The following is a 17640-nucleotide window of genomic DNA, read 5'->3' as shown; positions in this document are numbered from 1 at the left end:
CCATTGCTTTTGGTGTTTTAGACATGAAGTCCTTGCCCGTGCCTATGTCCTGAATGGTAATGCCTAGGTTTTCTTCTAGGGTTTTTATGGTTTTAGGTCTAACGTTTAAGTGTTTAATCCATCTTGAATTGATTTTTGTATAAGGTGTAAGGAAGGGATCCAGTTTCAGCTTTCTACATATGGCTAGCCAGTTTTCCCAGCACCATTTATTAAATAGGGAATCCTTTCCCCGTTGCTTGTTTTTCTCAGGTTTGTCAAAGATCAGATAGTTGTAGATATGCGGCATTATTTCTGAGGGCTCTGTTCTGTTCCATTGATCTATATCTCTGTTTTGGTACCAGTACCATGCTGTTTTGGTTACTGTAGCCTTGTAGTATAGTTTGAAGTCAGGTAGCGTGATGCCTCCAGCTTTGTTCTTTTGGCTTAGGATTGACTTGGCGATGCGGGCTCTTTTTTGGTTCCATATGAACTTTAAAGTAGTTTTTTCCAATTCTGTGAAGAAAGTCATTGGTAGCTTGATGGGGATGGCATTGAATCTATAAATTACCTTGGGCAGGATGGCCATCTTCACAATATTGATTCTTCCTACCCACGAGCATGGAATGTTCTTCCATTTGTTTGTATGCTCTTTTATTTAATTGAGCAGTGGTTTGTAGTTCTCCTTGAAGAGGTCCTTCACGTCCCTTGTAAGGTGGATTCCTAGGTATTTTATTCTCTTTGAAGCAATTGTGAATGGGAGTTCACTCATGATTTGGCTCTCTGTTTGTCTGTTATTAATGTATAAGAATGCTTGTGATTTTTGTACATTGATTTTGTATCCTGAGACTTTGCTGAAGTTGCTTATCAGCTTAAGGAGATTTTGGGCTGAGACAATGGGGTTTTCTAGATATACAATCATGTTGTCTGCAAACAGGGACAATTTGACTTCCTCTTTTCCTAATTGAATACCCTTTATTTCCTTCTCTTGCCTAATTGCCCTGGCCAGAACTTCCAACACTATGCTGAATAGGAGTGGTGAGAGAGGGCATCCCTGTCTTGTGCCAGTTTTCAAAGGGAATGCTTCCAGTTTTTGCCCATTCAGTAGGATATTGGCTGTGGGTTTGTCATAAATAGCTCTTATTATTTTGAGATACGTCCCATCAATAACTAATTTATTGAGAGTTTTTAGCATGAAGGGTTGTTGAATTTTGTCAAAGGCCTTTTCTGCATCTATTGAGATAATCATGTGGTTTTTGTCTGTGGTTCTGTTTATATGCTGGATTACATTTATTGATTTGCGTATATTGAACCAGCCTTGCATCCCAGGGATGAAGCCCACTTGATCATGGTGGATAAGCTTTTTGATGTGCTGCTGGATTTGGTTTGCCAGTATTTTATTGAGGATTTTTGCATCAGTGTTCATCAAGGATATTGGTCTAAAATTCTCTTTTTTTGTTGTGTCTCTGCCCGGCTTTGGTATCAGGATGATGCTGGCCTCATAAAATGAGTTAGGGAGGATTCCCTCTTTTTCTATTGATTGGAATAGTTTCAGAAGGAATGGTACCAGTTCCTCCTTGTACCTCTGGTAGAATTCGGCTGTGAATCCATCTGGTCCTGGACTCTTTTTGGTTGGTAAGCTATTGATTATTGCCACAATTTCAGCTCCTGTTATTGGTCTATTCAGAGATTCAACTTCTTCCTGGTTTAGTCTTGGGAGAGTGTATGTGTGGAGGAATTTATCCATTTCTTCTAGATTTTCTAGTTTATTTGCATAGAGGTGTTTGTAGTATTCTCTGATGGTAGTTTGTATTTCTGTGGGATTGGTGGTGATATCCCCTTTATCATTTTTTATTGCGTCTATTTGATTCTTCTTTTTTTCTTTATTAGTCTTGCTAGTGGTCTATCAATTTTGTTGATCCTTTCAAAAAACCAGCTCCTGGATTCATTAATTTTTTGAAGGGTTTTTTGTGTCTCTATTTCCTTCAGTTCTGCTCTGATTTTAGTTATTTCTTGCCTTCTCCTAGCTTTTGAATGTGTTTGCTCTTGCTTTTCTAGTTCTTTTAATTGTGATGTTAGGGTGTCAATTTTGGATCTTTCCTGCTTTCTCTTGTGGGCATTTAGTGCTATAAATTTCCCTCTACACACTGCTTTGAATGTGTCCCAGAGATTCTGGTATGTTGTATCTTTGTTCTCGTTGGTTTCAAAGAACATCTTTATTTCTGCCTTCATTTCGTTATGTACCCAGTAGTCATTCAGGAGCAGGTTGTTCAATTTCCATGTAGTTGAGCGGTTTTGAGTGAGTTTCTTAATCCTGAGTTCTAGTTTGATTGCACTGTGGTCTGAGAGATAGTTTGTTATAATTTCTGTTCTTTTACATTTGCTGAGGAGAGCTTTACTTCCAACTATGTGGTCAATTTTGGAATAGGTGTGGTGTGGTGCTGAAAAAAATGTATATTCTGTTGATTTGGGGTGGAGAGTTCTGTAGATGTCTATTAGGTCCACTTGGTGCAGAGCTGAGTTCAATTCCTGGGTATCCTTGTTGACTTTCTGTCTCGTTGATCTGTCTAATGTTGACAGTGGGGTGTTAAAGTCTCCCATTATTAATGTGTGGGAGTCTAAGTCTCTTTGTAGGTCACTCAGGACTTGCTTTATGAATCTGGGTGCTCCTGTATTGGGTGCATATGTATTTAGGATAGTTAGCTCTTCTTGTTGAATTGATCCCTTTACCATTATGTAATGGCCTTGTCTCTTTTGACCTTTGTTGGTTTAAAGTCTGTTTTATCAGAGACTAGGACTGCAACCCCTGCCTTTTTTTGTTTTCCATTTGCTTGGTAGATCTTCCTCCATCCTTTTATTTTGAGCCTATGTGTGTCTCTGCATGTGAGGTGGGTTTCCTGAATACAACACACTGATGGGTCTTGACTCTTTATCCAATTTGCCAGTCTGTGTCTTTTAATTGGAGCATTTAGTCCATTTACATTTAAAGTTAATATTGTTATGTGTGAATTTGAACCTGTCATTATGATGTTAGCTGGTTATTTTGCTCGTTAGTTGATGCAGTTTCTTCCTAGTCTCGATGGTCTTTACATTTTGGCATGATTTAGCGGTGGCTGGTACCAGTTGTTCCTTTCCATGTTTAGCACTTCCTTCAGGAGCTCTTTTAGGGCAGGCCTGGTGGTGACAAAATCTCTCAGCATTTCTTGTCTGTAAAGTATTTTATTTCTCCTTCACTTATGAAGCTTAGCTTGGCTGGATATGAAATTCTGGGTTGAAAATTCTTTTCTTTAAGAATGTTGAATATTGGCCCCCACTCTCTTCTGGCTTGTAGAGCTTCTGCCGAGAGATCAGCTGTTAGTCTGATGGGCTTCCCTTTGTGGGTAACCTGACCTTTCTCTCTGGCTGCCCTTAACATTTTTTCCTTCATTTCAACTTTGGTGAATCTGACAATTATGTGTCTTGGAGTTGCTCTTCTCGAGGAGTATCTTTGTGGCATTCTCTGTATTTCCTGAATCTGAATGTTGGCCTGCCTTGCTAGATTAGGGAAGTTCTCCTGGATAATATCCTGCAGTGTTTTCCAACTTGGTTCCATTCTCCCCGTCACTTTCAGGTACACCAATCAGACGTAGATTTGGTCTTTTCACATAGTCCCATATTTCTTGGAGGCTTTGTTCATTTCTTTTTATTCTTTTTTCTCTAAACTTCCCTTCTCGCTTCATTTCATTCATTTCATCTTCCATCGCTGATACCCTTTCTTCCAGTTGATTGCATCGGCTCCTGAGGCTTCTGCATTCTTCACGTAGTTCTCGAGCCTTGGCTTTCAGCTCCATCAGCTCCTTTAAGCACTTCTCTGTATTGGTTATTCTACTTATACATTCGTCTAAATTTTTTTCAAAGTTTGTAACTTCTTTGCCTTTGGTTTGAATTTCCTCCTGTAGCTCGTAGTTTGATCGTCTGAAGCCTTCTTCTCTCAACTTGTCAAAGTCATTCTCCATCCAGCTTTGTTCCATTGCTGGTGAGGAACTGTGATCCTTTGGAGGAGGAGAGGTGCTCTGCTTTTTAGAGTTTCCGGTTCTTCTGCTCTGTTTTTTCCCCATCTTTGTGGTTTTATCTACTTTTGGTCTTTGATGATGGTGATGTACAGATGGGTTTTTGGTGTGGATGTCCTTTCTGTTTGTTAGTTTTCCTTCTAACGGACAGGACCCTCAGCTGCAGGTCTGTTGGAGTTTGCTAGAGATCCACTCCAGACTCTGTTTGCCTGGGTATCAGCAGCGGTGTCTGCATAACAGTGGTTTTTCGTGAACCGCAAATGCTGCTGTCTAATCGTTCTTCTGGAAGTTTTGTCTCAGAGGAGTACCTGGCCGTGTGGGGTGTCAGTCTGCCCCTACTGGGGGGTGCCTCCCAGTTAGGCTGCTCAGGGGTCAGGGGTCAGGGACCCACTTGAGGAGGCAGTCTGCCCATTCTCAGATCTCCAGCTGAGTGCTGGAAGAACCACTGCTCTCTTCAAAGCTGTCAGACAGGGACATTTAAGTCTGCAGAGGTTACTGCTGTCTTTTTGTTTGTCTGTGCCCTGCCCCCAGAGGTGGAGCCTACAGAGGCAGGCAGGCCTCCTTGAGCTGTGGTAGGCTCCACCCAGTTGGAGCTTCCCGGCTGCTTTGTTTACCTAAGCAAGCCTGGGCAATGGCAGGCGCCCCTCCCCCAGCCTCGCTGCTGCCTTGCAGTTTGATCTCAGACTGCTGTGCTAGCAATCAGCGAGACTCCGTGGGCGTAGGACCCTCCGAGCCAGGTGTAGGATATAATCTCCTGGTGCGTGGTTTTTTAAGCCCGTTGGAAAAGCGCAGTATTCGGGTGGGAGTGACCCAATTTTCCAGGTGCCATCTGTCACCCCTTTCTTTGACTAGGAAAGGGAACTCCCTGACCCCTTGCGCTTCCCCAGTGAGGCAATGCCTCGCCCTGCTTCGGCTCACGCACGGTGCGCTGCACCCACTGACCTGGGCCCACTGTCTGGCACTCCCTAGTGAGAGGAACCCGGTACCTCAGATGGAAATGCAGAAATCACCTGTCTTCTGCATCGCTCACGCTGGGAGCTGTAGACCAGAGCTGTTCCTATTCGGCCATCTTGGCTCCTCCCCCCGTATTGTCTTGATAAACATCTTAAACAGCAGAAAACAGGGTTGAGACCAGAGAACTGGTCTGACCACAAATTTACCAGGGTGGAGTTTTTCCCCACCCTAATAAGCCTGAGGGTACTGCAGGAGACCAGGGAATACCTCAATCCTTATCTCAACCGCATAAGAGAGAAACTCCCAGAGCAGCTGTTTATAGACCTCCCCCCAGGAATGCATTCCTTTCCCAGGGTATTAATATTAATATTCCTTGCTAGGAAAAGAATTTAGCGATATCTCTCCTACTTGCACGTCCGTTTATAGGCTCTCTGCAAGAAGAAAAATATGGCTCTTTTTGCCCGACCCCACAGGCAGTCAGACCTTATAGTTGTCTTCCCTTGTTCCCTAAAAATCAGTTATTCTGTTCTTTTTCAAGGTGCACTGATTTCATATTGTTCAAACACACATGTTTTACAATCATTTTGTACAGTTAACACAAATATCACAGTGGTCCTGAGGTGACGTACATCCTCAGTTTATGAAGATAACAGGATTAAGAGATTAAAGTAAAGACAGGCATAAGAAATTATAAAAGTATTATTTGGGAACTGATAAATGTCCATGAAATTTTCACAATTCATGTTCCTCTGCCGTGGCTCCAGCCGGTCCCTCCGTTCGGGGTCCCTGACTTCCCGCAACACACAAGAAAATTTTAAAAATTTAAAACCAACTATTCCTCCAAAAATTAAAAATAGAAATATCATATGATCCAGGAATTTCACTCTTCAGTATATACTCAGAAGAACTGGAAGCAGGGATGTGAACATAAATGTGTACATCACTGTTCATAGCATTATTCACAGTAGTTAAAAAGGGGAAACAGCCCAAATGTCCATCAACAGATGAATGGATGAACAAAATGGGATATTTAAGTTATGTACAATGGAACATTATTCAGCCATAGAAAGGAATGAAATTCTGATACATGCTGCAACATGGGTGAACCTTAAAAACACTGTGCTAAGTGAAATAACCCAGACAAAGGGAAAATACAATATGATTCCACTTGTATGAAGTACCTAGACTAGGCAGATTTGTGAGCGACAGAAAGTGCCACAGACGTTACCAGAGGCTGAGGGTAAGGGGCAATGGGGAGGGAGGTATTGTTTAATGGGTACAGAGCTTCAGTGTGGGAAGATGAAAAAGTCCTGGAAGATGAAAGAAAAAATTCTGGAAAATTATAGCAGTGATGGGTTACCTAATATTGTGAAAGTCCTTAATGCTACTGAATTATACACTAAAAAATGGTTAAAGTGGTAAATTTTGTTACATGTATTTTACTGGAATGAAAACAATTAAAACCATCTATAAATCATGGTATCCAGAGGAAACAATAAGTATTTTGGCTGATTTTAACACTTTTTTTCCCCTGTAGATATGTGTTTTATAAAATTTGGCTAATAATACTATGCATGTAATCCTGAGCTCTTGAATTTTACATTTTAATTGTATTTTCCATGTCATTAAATACAATGAAATCACCACCTTTAATGGTTGCATAATTTAACATTATATGGATGTTCCATGTAATGTTAAATATGTGTAATGTTCCATGTCATTTAATTGTATTTTCCATGTCATTAAATACAATGAAATCATCACCTTTAATGGTTGCATAATTTAACATCACATGGATGTGCCATGATTCCCTTTAGACATTGAGGCAGTTTCTAATTTTTCATTACTGTAAATAATACAGTGATGAACATCTTTTTGTTGTTTTTTGAGATAGAGTCTTGCTCTGTCACCCAGGCTGTAGTGCAGTGGTGTAATCATAGTTCATTGCCAGCCTTGAACTCCAGGGCTCAAGCGATTCTCCAACCTCAGCCTCTCGAGAAGCTAGGACCACAAGTGTGTGCTACCATGCCCAGCTAATTTTTTTATTTTTTGTAGAGATGGGGGTCTCCCTTTGTTGCCCAGACTGGTCTCAAACTTCTGGGCTCAAGTGATCCTCCTGCCTTAGCCTCCCAAAGTGCTGGGATTACAGGCATGAGCCACTGTCCAGCAATGAACATCTTTGTAGATAAACATTGGCCTAACTTTCTAATTAATTCCTTAAGATAGATTTTTAGAAGGAGAATTACTGAGTCAAAGGGTATGAATTTTAAAAACCTCTTTATACATAGCACCAGATTATATTCTAAAAATTGTAGAAATTTATACCATGTATGGTATTATGGAGGGACATACAAGGATACAAGTTTTACTGTACCCTCTCATGATTAAGTTAATTTGAAAGGCAAAAAGTGTCTTCTATTTATATGGATTTGATTACTAGCAAGGTTGGATCTTTTGTATGTTTATAGTCATGTGTATTCTGTGTGAATTGTCCATTTTCTTCACCCAATTTTCTTTCTTTTGTTTTTTTTGAGACAGAGTTTTGCTTTTGTTGTCCAGGCTGGAGTACAATGGCGTGATCTCGGCTCACCACAATCTCTGCCTCCTAGGTTCAAGCGATTCTCTTGCCTCAGCCTCCCGAGTAGCTGGTATTACAGGCATGTGCCACCATGCCTGGCTAATTTTGTATTTTTAGTAGAGACGGGGTTTCTCCATGTTGGTCAGGCTGGTCTCAAACTCCCGACCTCAGGTGATCCGCCCACCTTGGCCTCCCAGAGTGCTGGGATTACAGGCATAAGCCACCATGCCTGGTCTTCTTCACCCAATTTTCCAGTGGGGTTTTAAGGTTCTCCTTACTCATTAAGAATAGTGGCCATGTTGTCATTTTGTAGCAGTTCAATTTCCAAGTTTGCTGTTTACCTTTTAATTTTGGTAGACCTATTTTTTATATAAAGTTTGATTTTCCTTTTCGATTTTTTCCATTGCTTTTATGCTTATAAAGTTCTTACTGCTTTTAAAAAATGTTTTATTTTTAAAAATTTTTAGACTCCTCTTGCTATCATTCCCAAAGTTTCTTACTGCTTTTGCAAGTACAGTATATACATTTTTTTACCTATATTTCCTCTGAATTTTTAACATGGTTCTATAATTAGACATTTGTATTAGTGTCCTAGGGCTGCTGTAGCAAAGTGCCACAAATTGGGTGGCTTAGAACAACAGAAATGTATGGTCTCACAGCTCCGGAGGCTGGAAGTCTGAGATAAAGTGTCAGCAGGGCCGCTCCCTCTGAAACCCATAGAGGAAAGATGCTTCCTTGCCACTTCCAGCTTCTGGTAGCCCCAGACTTCCTTGGCTGGTAGCAGCATGGAGCTCCAGTCCCTGCCTCTGTCTCCACATGCCATCTTCTTATAAGCATGTAAGTCATATTGGATTAGGGGCCTACCCTACTCTCCTATGACTGCAATTTAGCATAATTAATTGCATCTGGAATGAAACCGTCTCCAAATAAGGTCACATTCTGAGGTGCTGGGGGTTAGGACTTCAACATATCTTTTTTTATGGACATAGTTCAACCCATAACAGCGTTTAACTCATCCACACAGAATGTACTTATTTGAATGTGAGATGTGAGAGTATTTCCCCCCAAATCGTTAACCAATTTTCTCTGTACCACTTACCAAATAATGCCACCTCACCTCACAGCAGTGCGATTCCATCTTCATTAGACACAAGCCTCTTGTACGCGAACTCCTGCTTGTAGATATGACCCCACTGATGTGTCTGCTAATTCTTGCATCATGGCTACACTATTTTCATTATTTTAGCTTTATTGTATATTTAATATCTGATAAAGCAAAATTCCTCCTTATTCATCTTCACATTTTTTTCCTCAGCTATTCTTGCCTATGTATTTCTTCTGAGTAAACTTTAGAAGAACTGTGGTATGCTTAACAACAACAAAGCAGCAAATCTCCTTGGACTTTTAATTGGATTGTGTTCAACCTACAGGTCAACTCTGCAGCACATGCAGCCTTTCCATTTGGGAACATGGCATGATTTCCCATTGAATTAATTATTTCATGGGTTTCTAAAAAAGTCTACAAAGTTATAAGAGATAGTTTCCATTTCTAACACTGGTGCAGTAGATTTGAGGTGTTTTTGTTATTGTTGCTATCTCTGCTTCCCCATCCACCCACCCCCATTGTATCTTCTAATTGGTTATTTCTAGTTGATGAGGAAGCTATTGAATTTTGCATCCAGCCACTTTATTAAATTTGCCTGTTAGTTCTAATAGCTTTTCAATTTATTCTTGTGGGCTCTCTGGAGCTTTTTGCATAAACCAATTCAAATGAATAATTAACTCTCCAGCTGAATCAGTGACCTTCCCTAAATCAGGCCTCTTGTGAATTTAAGGAATTTGGCTGAAGGAGAATGCCATGTAAATGCGGTGTGCAAAGGGGCCTTGGAAAATCCTGGTAGCCTCAAGAATGCTCATATTCTTTAATTCATTATTTCACTCAAAATCTTTCACTAAAAAAAGAGATCAGAGCCAGGTGCAGTGGTGCACGCCTGTAATTCCAGCTACTCAGGAGGCTTAGGCAGGAGGATTGCTTGAGTCTAGGAGCTCAAGACCAGCCTAGCAAGACCTAGTGAGACATAGTCTCTAAAAATACGAGGAAAAAAAATGATCAGAACTGTGAATGTAAGAATTTAGGTATCAGGCCATGTATTATATTTATAATAATGAAAATTGGAAACAATCAGATAATTAACATTAGCGGATTTCAGCTGGGTGCATGGCTCACACCTGTATTCCCAGCACTTTGGGAGGCCGAAGTGGGAGGATCACTTGAGGTCAGGAGTTTGACACCAGCCTGGCCAACATGGTGAAACCCTGTCTCTACTAAAAATACAAAAATAAGCCGGGTGTGGCGGTGGGAACCTGTAACCCCAGCTACTTGGAAGGCTGAGGCAGGAGAATCGCTTGAACCCAGGAGGCGGAGGTTGCAGTGAGCCGAGATGACACCACTGCACTCCAGCCTGGGCAACAAAGTGAGACTCTGTCTCAAAAAACAAACGAACAAAAAAACCAACCAAACAAAAAAAACCATTAGCAGATTGTTTGAGTAAATGTTCACGTGGTTTTCACCTCAGCCTCCCGATCCCCTTACTCTGCTGACTCCATCACAGGCCCAGATGTCTCCCTCAGACTCCAGCCTCCAGCCTCCCAAACCCTGCCCACTGTGGAGGCTCTGACTGTTGCAGAGGCTGTCCAACCGCTACACACCCAGTCAGAGCTCAGCCTCTTGGTGGAGGTCAGATTCCTCAACCTTGGGCAGGTTCTTGGCAAATGCTGTGAGGTGCATTTAAGTGCAGGAGATGACTGGGGAGGACTCGGGAGAAGCATCCAAAGGGAGTGAGGAAAGCAGACCAGGCAGAGGGAGAACTTGAACTTCGGCACACGGAGCCATCAGCTGGTCTCACAGCTCTAGAGCTGAGATGATCCTTCAGAATTGCCCCAGAGAGACTCTGGGATCTGGGCTCTGGTATGCCCGCACCCACCAGTCACTGGATGGCGACTCTCCTTGGAAAGGGGATGTGACTTTAGGGGAGGACAGTTCCTGGAGAGGGACCCGGGTATGAGCAGCAAATACGCCCTCAGGGAACCAAATGCCTCCATTCTGAAGGGGCACCTGGGTGGCGCCTCACAGCATTCACTGCACCCACTGTGGTGGGTTAAAATGGCCACACGTTCTTTGCTACTCCTTCCATTCAGAGTTGGAGGCTGTTTCTCCTTTTCTTAAATATGGACTGGATCAGTGACTTCTTGTACCCAATAGAATGTGGCAGAGTAACTTTGTGTCATTTCTGAGATTGGGACTTGGAAGATATAGAGCATCTGCCTTTGATTCTTAGAATACACCCTCTGGGAGGCCACCCCATTGAAGAAGTTCAGCTATCTTAAGACCACCATGCTGTGAGGAAGCCCAAGCTAGCCACTTGGAGAGAGAGGGGCCATGTGGAGGAGCACCAAGGTGCTGAGCATGTGAGGGACACATGGACCTTCCAGACCAGCCATTGGCTGGGCACAGTCAAGAGAATGGCCCCAGGTAAAGCTGTGTGGAGCAAAACTGCCCTGCTGAGCCCTGACCATTTCTTGGCCCACACAATCATGAGAAATAATAAATTGTTATTTAAGGCCACATTTTAGGGAGGTTTTTAATGCAGGAATACAGGGAAATGAAACACTTTCTGGCTCACTCTTTTTCCTACATCATCTGTCCCAGTTTGTGGCACCATGATCCACAATCATCCACACTAGACACTTCCGTTGTAGACTTCTCCGCTCTCACCTCTATGCCATGTCACTGGCCAAGCTCTGCCGATTCTTGGGGAGGGTGTAAAATGTTACTCCTAAATAATTCCTGAGACCGCCCCATCTCGACCTGCCTGTTGCCAGCACATTTGCCCAGATTCTCAATCTTCTTGCCCTGGACAGGTGCCATGGTTTCCACACCAGCCATCTCAAACTCCAGCCTTGGCCAGAGTCACCTCCCTAACAGGCATGTCGCCCTCTCCCTGACCTAAAGCCTCATGGTGGCTGCCCATCAACTGTGGAATAAAGGCTCAACTTTAGCCTGATGCACTAAGAACTCTGCCCATTGGGTCCACGCTTGCTTGACCAAATTTCCCTGCTCTTCTAACTTAAAACTTCAGGCTTCAGCAACAGAGAGCTCTGCTGGGTTTTGCCACTCATATGCGATTTCTCCTTTTTGTGCTTCTCTCCAGAATGCCACCTTCTCTCTCCTCCTTCCAGCTGATTCTCAGCTCAGCAATCACGCTTTCTGGAAACCTTTCTCCTTTCCTCCCCCAGCATCTACCACACTTGCTGGACTGGGGGGCCTTTTCTGGGAGTTCATTGCCATCAGATTTGTGTGTCAAAGAAACAGCCACATTGGAAAGGAGTTTTACACCCCTTCCCAAGCTAGATTGGGCGGGGACTGGGGGACTGTGAGATGGCTGCCAGGCCCAGACAGAGGCTCTCACGCAGTGGAGGCCCTAGGAAGGAGAGGGAGGCTTCTGGCCTTCATGGAATTGAATTGAATTCATCATACATTTCTCCTTTCCTCCTCCCTCCAGCCCCAGCTGACAGCGGGGCCAACAGGTGAATGCAGGGACCAAAGCTGTTTTGTTTTTTTTTTGAGATGGAGTCTGGCTCTGTCACCCAGGCTGGAGTGCAGTGGCGTGTTCTCGGCTCACTGCAACCTCCGCCTCCTAGGTTCAGGTGATTCTCTTGCCTCAGCCTCCTGAGTAGCTGGGATTACAGGCATGCAGCACCACACTGGGCTAATTTTTGTATTTTTAGTAGAGACAGGGTTTCACCATGTTGGCCAAACTGGTCTCAAACTCCCGACCTCAGGTGATCCGCCCGCCTCGGCCTCCCAGGCTCCCTTACAGGCATGAGCCACCACGCCCCGCCAAGGCTGTTATTCTTTTAACAAAGTTACTGATTTTCCTTCAGCCCAGTGTACTGGAGTCATAACAACCAGTATTTTACATCTGAGATGTAGGTTCAGTTGCTACAGTATTCGTGGCTGTAGAATTAAGTGGCTGTAGTATTTAGGACACATAGTATTTCATATCTGTAATATTTAGTTACTCTAGTATTTAGTTTCAGGTATTAGCCCCATAGGACTCAGTGGCTATCATATTTGGAATCGATCATATTTCGCAGTCATGCTATTTAGTGGTTGTAGAATTCAGTGGCCTCCTGAAATCCAGTGACTAAGAGTGTGCTCAAGTTTCCTTTGCTGCTGCTGGACAAACTGTCATCCCAGCAGTTCTGTCTTTCCTGTCAGTTCAGCTGCTCCCTGAGCCGATGTCCTCGCTCATAAGCAATTTTTCAGTCCCTTGGCAAGTCTTCATTTAAAACTGCACTTCTCTGCAGCGCCTGAGAGATTTTTCTTCTGTTTTTCAAAGTTCAGCTGTTTCTGAATCATTTTCTATACTTCTCTCCTCCCTCCACCCCTCCCTTTGCTGCAAAATGAAGTTCTTTTCAAAGTGGAATTTTTGGGGTTTTTCATGCCCTGCCTCTACCTACAGGACAAGAGAGTGATTTGGCTTTGTGACCAGAGAGGGCAGGTGCTTGTCCAAAGGGATCGGTGGGCACCACCTCCAAGCAGGTGAGGAGAAGAGGGCGACTGCTGTGACTACAGTCCATCATTTGTGGCAGGCAATGATGGGTGGTGGGCCCAGGCTCTGAGGACTGAAAGAAGGCTGGTGGCTCAGGCCCACCCTGGCCAGTGGTGTCACCCTGCATCCTCTCTGACCTGAAGGTGCTGATTTATACACGAAATGGTAATAACCTCCTCTCTGAGTGCTGTGTGAGGCTGAAGCAAGTCCAGCTACTTGGAAAGTGCTCAGCACGGTGCCCAGCACTCAGAGCTGTTGCAGTAGCTGAGTGAGGGCTACATGTGTGGCCAGCTGCGCTTGCTGCACAGCAGGGTCAGGGTCATTTAAGAAGCAAAGGAAGGCTCTTCCCACCTATTCTCCACGAAGAGAATAGAATGCTATCCACTGGGCCAGATGCAGTGGCTTACACCTGTAATCCCAGCACTTTGGGAGGCCAAGGCAGGAGGATCGCTTGAGCCAGGAGTTTGAGACCACCCTGGGCAACATAGTAAGACCTCATCTCTACAAAAAATTTTAAAAATTAGCCAGTGTGGTGGTGCACGCCTGTAGGCCCAGCTACTCAGGAGGCTGAGGTGGGATGCTTGTGTGAGCCTGGGAGTTGGAGGCTGCAGTGAGCTGTGATCATGACTGCTCAAAAGTCATGGCTCTCTTTCTCAAGCCCCACCCCTCAAACAAAAAACAAAACTAAAAAACAAAAAGAAGAAGAAGAAGAAAACCATCAACTGAGAGCTGGGAGTCCTCTATTAGAGAGTTAACTGTACTGATACCTTCTTTCTTCTCCATTTTAAACTTTTTTTCTTTTTTTTTTTTCTTTCCATGACACAGCTCCAGGAGATCCTGAGAACAGATGCCCCTTAAATTTAAAATCTGTCTGGAAGGGGAACATATCAGGTCTCCAACCGATAGGTTGAAACATGCACACACCCTCTTCTTATTTCTTTAAAATCAATTTTGCTTAATTATACAAATACTTATTGAGCACCTGCTCTATATGAGACACTGGGCTGGGTATAGCAAATCCACATTTGAGTAAGAAAAACATGATTTCTGCAACTTGAAAGAACCTTCATCATTCTTTCACTCTCTGGGCTGACTGAGAGAATTTCCTGGGTCCCCATTTGGGTCCTTGGAGGGATCAGACTTTTCTAGTTGAGATCTGGTCCCACCCCCTGCCTTCTGGTCTCAACCCTTTTCCTCTGAAGCCTCCTCTCTCAGATTAGTCTCAGGCCAGGAGCTGTGTGCGGCTGCCATCCGGGTTGGGCCCTGTGAACTGTCCCAGCCACTCTTCATTTTCTTGGGTACCCTTTGTCCTGTGATCTGGGACACCTCTGAAGAGTCTGATCATTTCAGACTCTTATGACAATTTAAGAATTGCAAATGGAGACATTTAGCCTGGTCCCTGGGGTGGTTTAGATTCTCAATCAAGTCCTTTAGCCTTATTGATTAAAATAGAGGCATTTACTATCACTAAATGATGCCCCCAAACAGCCTCAAACCTGACACATTAGTTTCCCTTTCCTGCCTCTGCCCAAAATAAATGTTTTTCTTTCTCTTCCCTTGGGTTCTTCTCTCCCTCCCCTCCTCTTCCCTCACTCTCTCCCTTCTCTATTCTTCCCTCTCCCTCTCTACTTGTCCTTCTCTGCTCCAAGTCCTGCCACAACCCCAGGATTCATCAGCCTCCCTGGACACATCCCATCCAGCTCCTGACCGCTCACCTCCTTCACTCCTCATCCTCAGGGCCCTTTCCTCCATCTGCCTCAGCCCATGCCAGCGGCCATGCTGTGCACCTGGAGGGGCCACCCACCTGCCAGGAAACAGCACATTCAGCCATGCACCTGACTGCAGCCTCCACTCTAGCAGATTAGCTCAGTCACCTGTGACACACTGTTCCTCTGGCTCTTTGGGACTTTCAGCCCATGGACACCTCCATGCCCATCCCTCAATCTCTGTTTCTCCACATCTCTCCCTTTCCATCTCAAATCCATGCTCCAGCACCAAACACTAACTCTTTCCATTCTAAACTCCCTCTCCCCATTGTTCTTCCCTTACAGGCACCTGGCAAAACTCCAGTCCTAAACAAATGCAGCCAATGGCGTTTGCTAATGCCAGCAGGCCTGGCCCTGTCCAGCTGTGGTCTCCTCCCTCAGCTGGGCCTGCAGCAGCATCCGGCAACCCTGCTGCTCCTAGTTCAGCTCTTGCTTCCGTCCTCCTCAAAGACCACACTCCACATCCTCAGACTCTGACAAGCAGGCCAACCCAGTGGTGTGCTGGCAGATGCTTAACAACAGGCTCTAGAGGAGGTGGGGAAAGCCCTGATTTGTAGTGTTTGCCCATTCTTGTGGTATAAGTATTCTCACAAGAATCTGAATATGAGGCCAGACTCAGTGGCTAACACCTGTAGTCCCAGCACTTTGGGAGGCCAAGGTGGGTGGATCACTTGAGGCCAGGATTAGCCTGACCAACATGGTAAAACTCTGTCTCTACTAAAAATACAAAAATTAGCTGGGTGTGGTGGCACATGCCTGTAATCCCAGCTACTCAGGAGGCTGAGATGGGAGGATCACTGGAACTGGGAGGTGGAGGTTTCAGTGAGCTGAGACTGTGCCACTACACCCCAGACTGGGCAACAGAGTGAGACCCTATCTTTAAAAAAAAAAAAGTAATTAATAGCCTATCAACCAAAAAAAGCCCAGGACCAGACGATTCACAGCCAAATTCTACCAGAGGTACAAAAGGGAACTGGTACCATTCCTTCTGTGTTGCAGGAATTCAGGGACCTGGAATGGAGGGACTGGCTGGAGCCGTGGCAGAGGACATAAATTGTGAAAATTTCATGGACATTTATCAGTTCCCAAATAATACTTTCATAATTTCTTACTCCTGTCTTTATTTTAATCTCTTAATCCTGTTATCATTGTAAATTGAGGATGTACGTCACCTCAGGATCACTGTGATGATTGCATTAACTGTACAAATTGATTGTAAAACGTGTGTTTGAACAATATAAAATCAGTGCACCTTGAAAAAGAACAGAATAACAGTGATTTTAGGGAACAAGGGAAGACAACCATAAGGTCTGACTGCCTGTAGGGTCAGGCAAAAAGAGCCATATTTTCTTCTTGCAGAGAGCCTATAAACGGGCGTGCAAGTAGGAGAGATATCGCTAAATTCTTTCCTAGCAAGAAATATTAATATTAAGACCCTAGGAAAATAATTGCATCCCTTGGGGGAGGTCTATAAATGGCTGCTCTGGGAGTGTCTGTCTTAAGTGGTTGAGATAAGGCCTGAAATAAGGCTCTGGGAGTGTCTGTCTTAAGTGGTTGAGATAAGGCCCTGGTCTCCTGCAGTACCATCAGGCTTACTAGGATTGGGAAACCCCAACCCTGGTAAATTTGAGGTCAGACTGGTTCTCTGCTCTTGAACCCTGTTTTCTGTTAAGATGTTTATCAAGACTATATGTGCACCGCTGAACGTAGACCCTTATCGGGAGTTCTGATTTTGTCCTTGCCCTGTTTCCTTGGAAGCATGTGATCTTTGCTCTGCTTTTTACCCCTTAAAGCATGTGACCTACTCCCTGTTTGTACACCCCCTCCCCTTTTGAAATCCCTAATAAAAACTTGCTGGTTTTGCAGCTCAGGTTGGCATCACGGTCCTACCGCTATGTGATGTCACCCCCAGCAGCCCAGCTGTAAAATTCCTCTCTTTGTACTCTTTATTTCTCAGACCAGCCAACACTTAGGGAAAATAGAAAGAACCTATGTTGAAATATTGGGGGCGGGTTCCCCCAATACTTCTGAAACTATTCCAAACAATTGAAAAGGAGGGACACCTCCCTAACTCATTTTATGAGGCCAGCATCATCCTGATACTAAAACCTGGCAGAGACACAGCAAAAAAAAAAAAAGAAAACTTCAGGCCAATATCCCTGAAGAACATCAATGTGAAAATCCTCAATAAAACACTGGCAAACTGAATCCAGCAGCACATCAAAAAGCTTATACACCACGATGAAGTTGGCTTTATCCCTGGGAGGCAAGGCTGGTTCAACATATGCAAGTCAATAAGTGTAATCCATCACAAAAACAGAACCAATGACAACAACAAAAAAATACCAACATGACATCATTCGGCCACCAGATAGATACAATAGATATAAATAATCTCAAGGACACAGATAGGAGGGAAATGTAATAAAATAATTAGGAAGTGATGAGTTTTTAGTTTGCTTACCAAATGACCCAGCAATTGCACTCTCAGACATTTATTCCAGAGAATGAAAACTTAATGTTCATTCAAAGCCTGCATATGAATGTTCATAGCAGCTTTATTTGTAATAGCCAAAAACTGGAAACAACCCAGACGTCTTTCAATATTTTAAATTTATTTTAATATATATGTTTAATATATTTTAAACATATTTAAAAAATAATTTATGTATTGTAATTTTATCTGATTTTTGTGATAATTG

General features: G+C 43.7%; 1 protein-coding gene across 2 annotated transcripts in view; it reads left to right on the top strand.

The window, feature by feature from the left end:
* Positions 1–16870, top strand: part of RBM28 (RNA binding motif protein 28) — a 64005-nt gene extending 47135 nt beyond the window's left edge. Inside the window, exon 20 of one of the 2 annotated variants that reach the window (XM_024358032.3) lies at positions 15938–16870. Coding sequence is in view for 1 of the 2 variants with exons in the window: in XM_016958106.4 (XP_016813595.1) it covers positions 15938–15991 (54 nt within the window). In the remaining variant the exon portion in view is untranslated. The remainder of the gene's footprint in view (positions 1–15937) is intronic. The other variant, XM_016958106.4, reaches the window with a different exon arrangement.
* Positions 16871–17640: the final 770 nt, after the last annotated feature.

The sequence above is a fragment of the Pan troglodytes genome, chromosome 6, assembly GCF_028858775.2.
Source record: "Pan troglodytes isolate AG18354 chromosome 6, NHGRI_mPanTro3-v2.0_pri, whole genome shotgun sequence".
In the NCBI taxonomy this organism is placed as follows: Eukaryota; Metazoa; Chordata; class Mammalia; order Primates; family Hominidae; genus Pan; species Pan troglodytes.
This window is presented reverse-complemented; position numbering and strand designations above follow the sequence as displayed.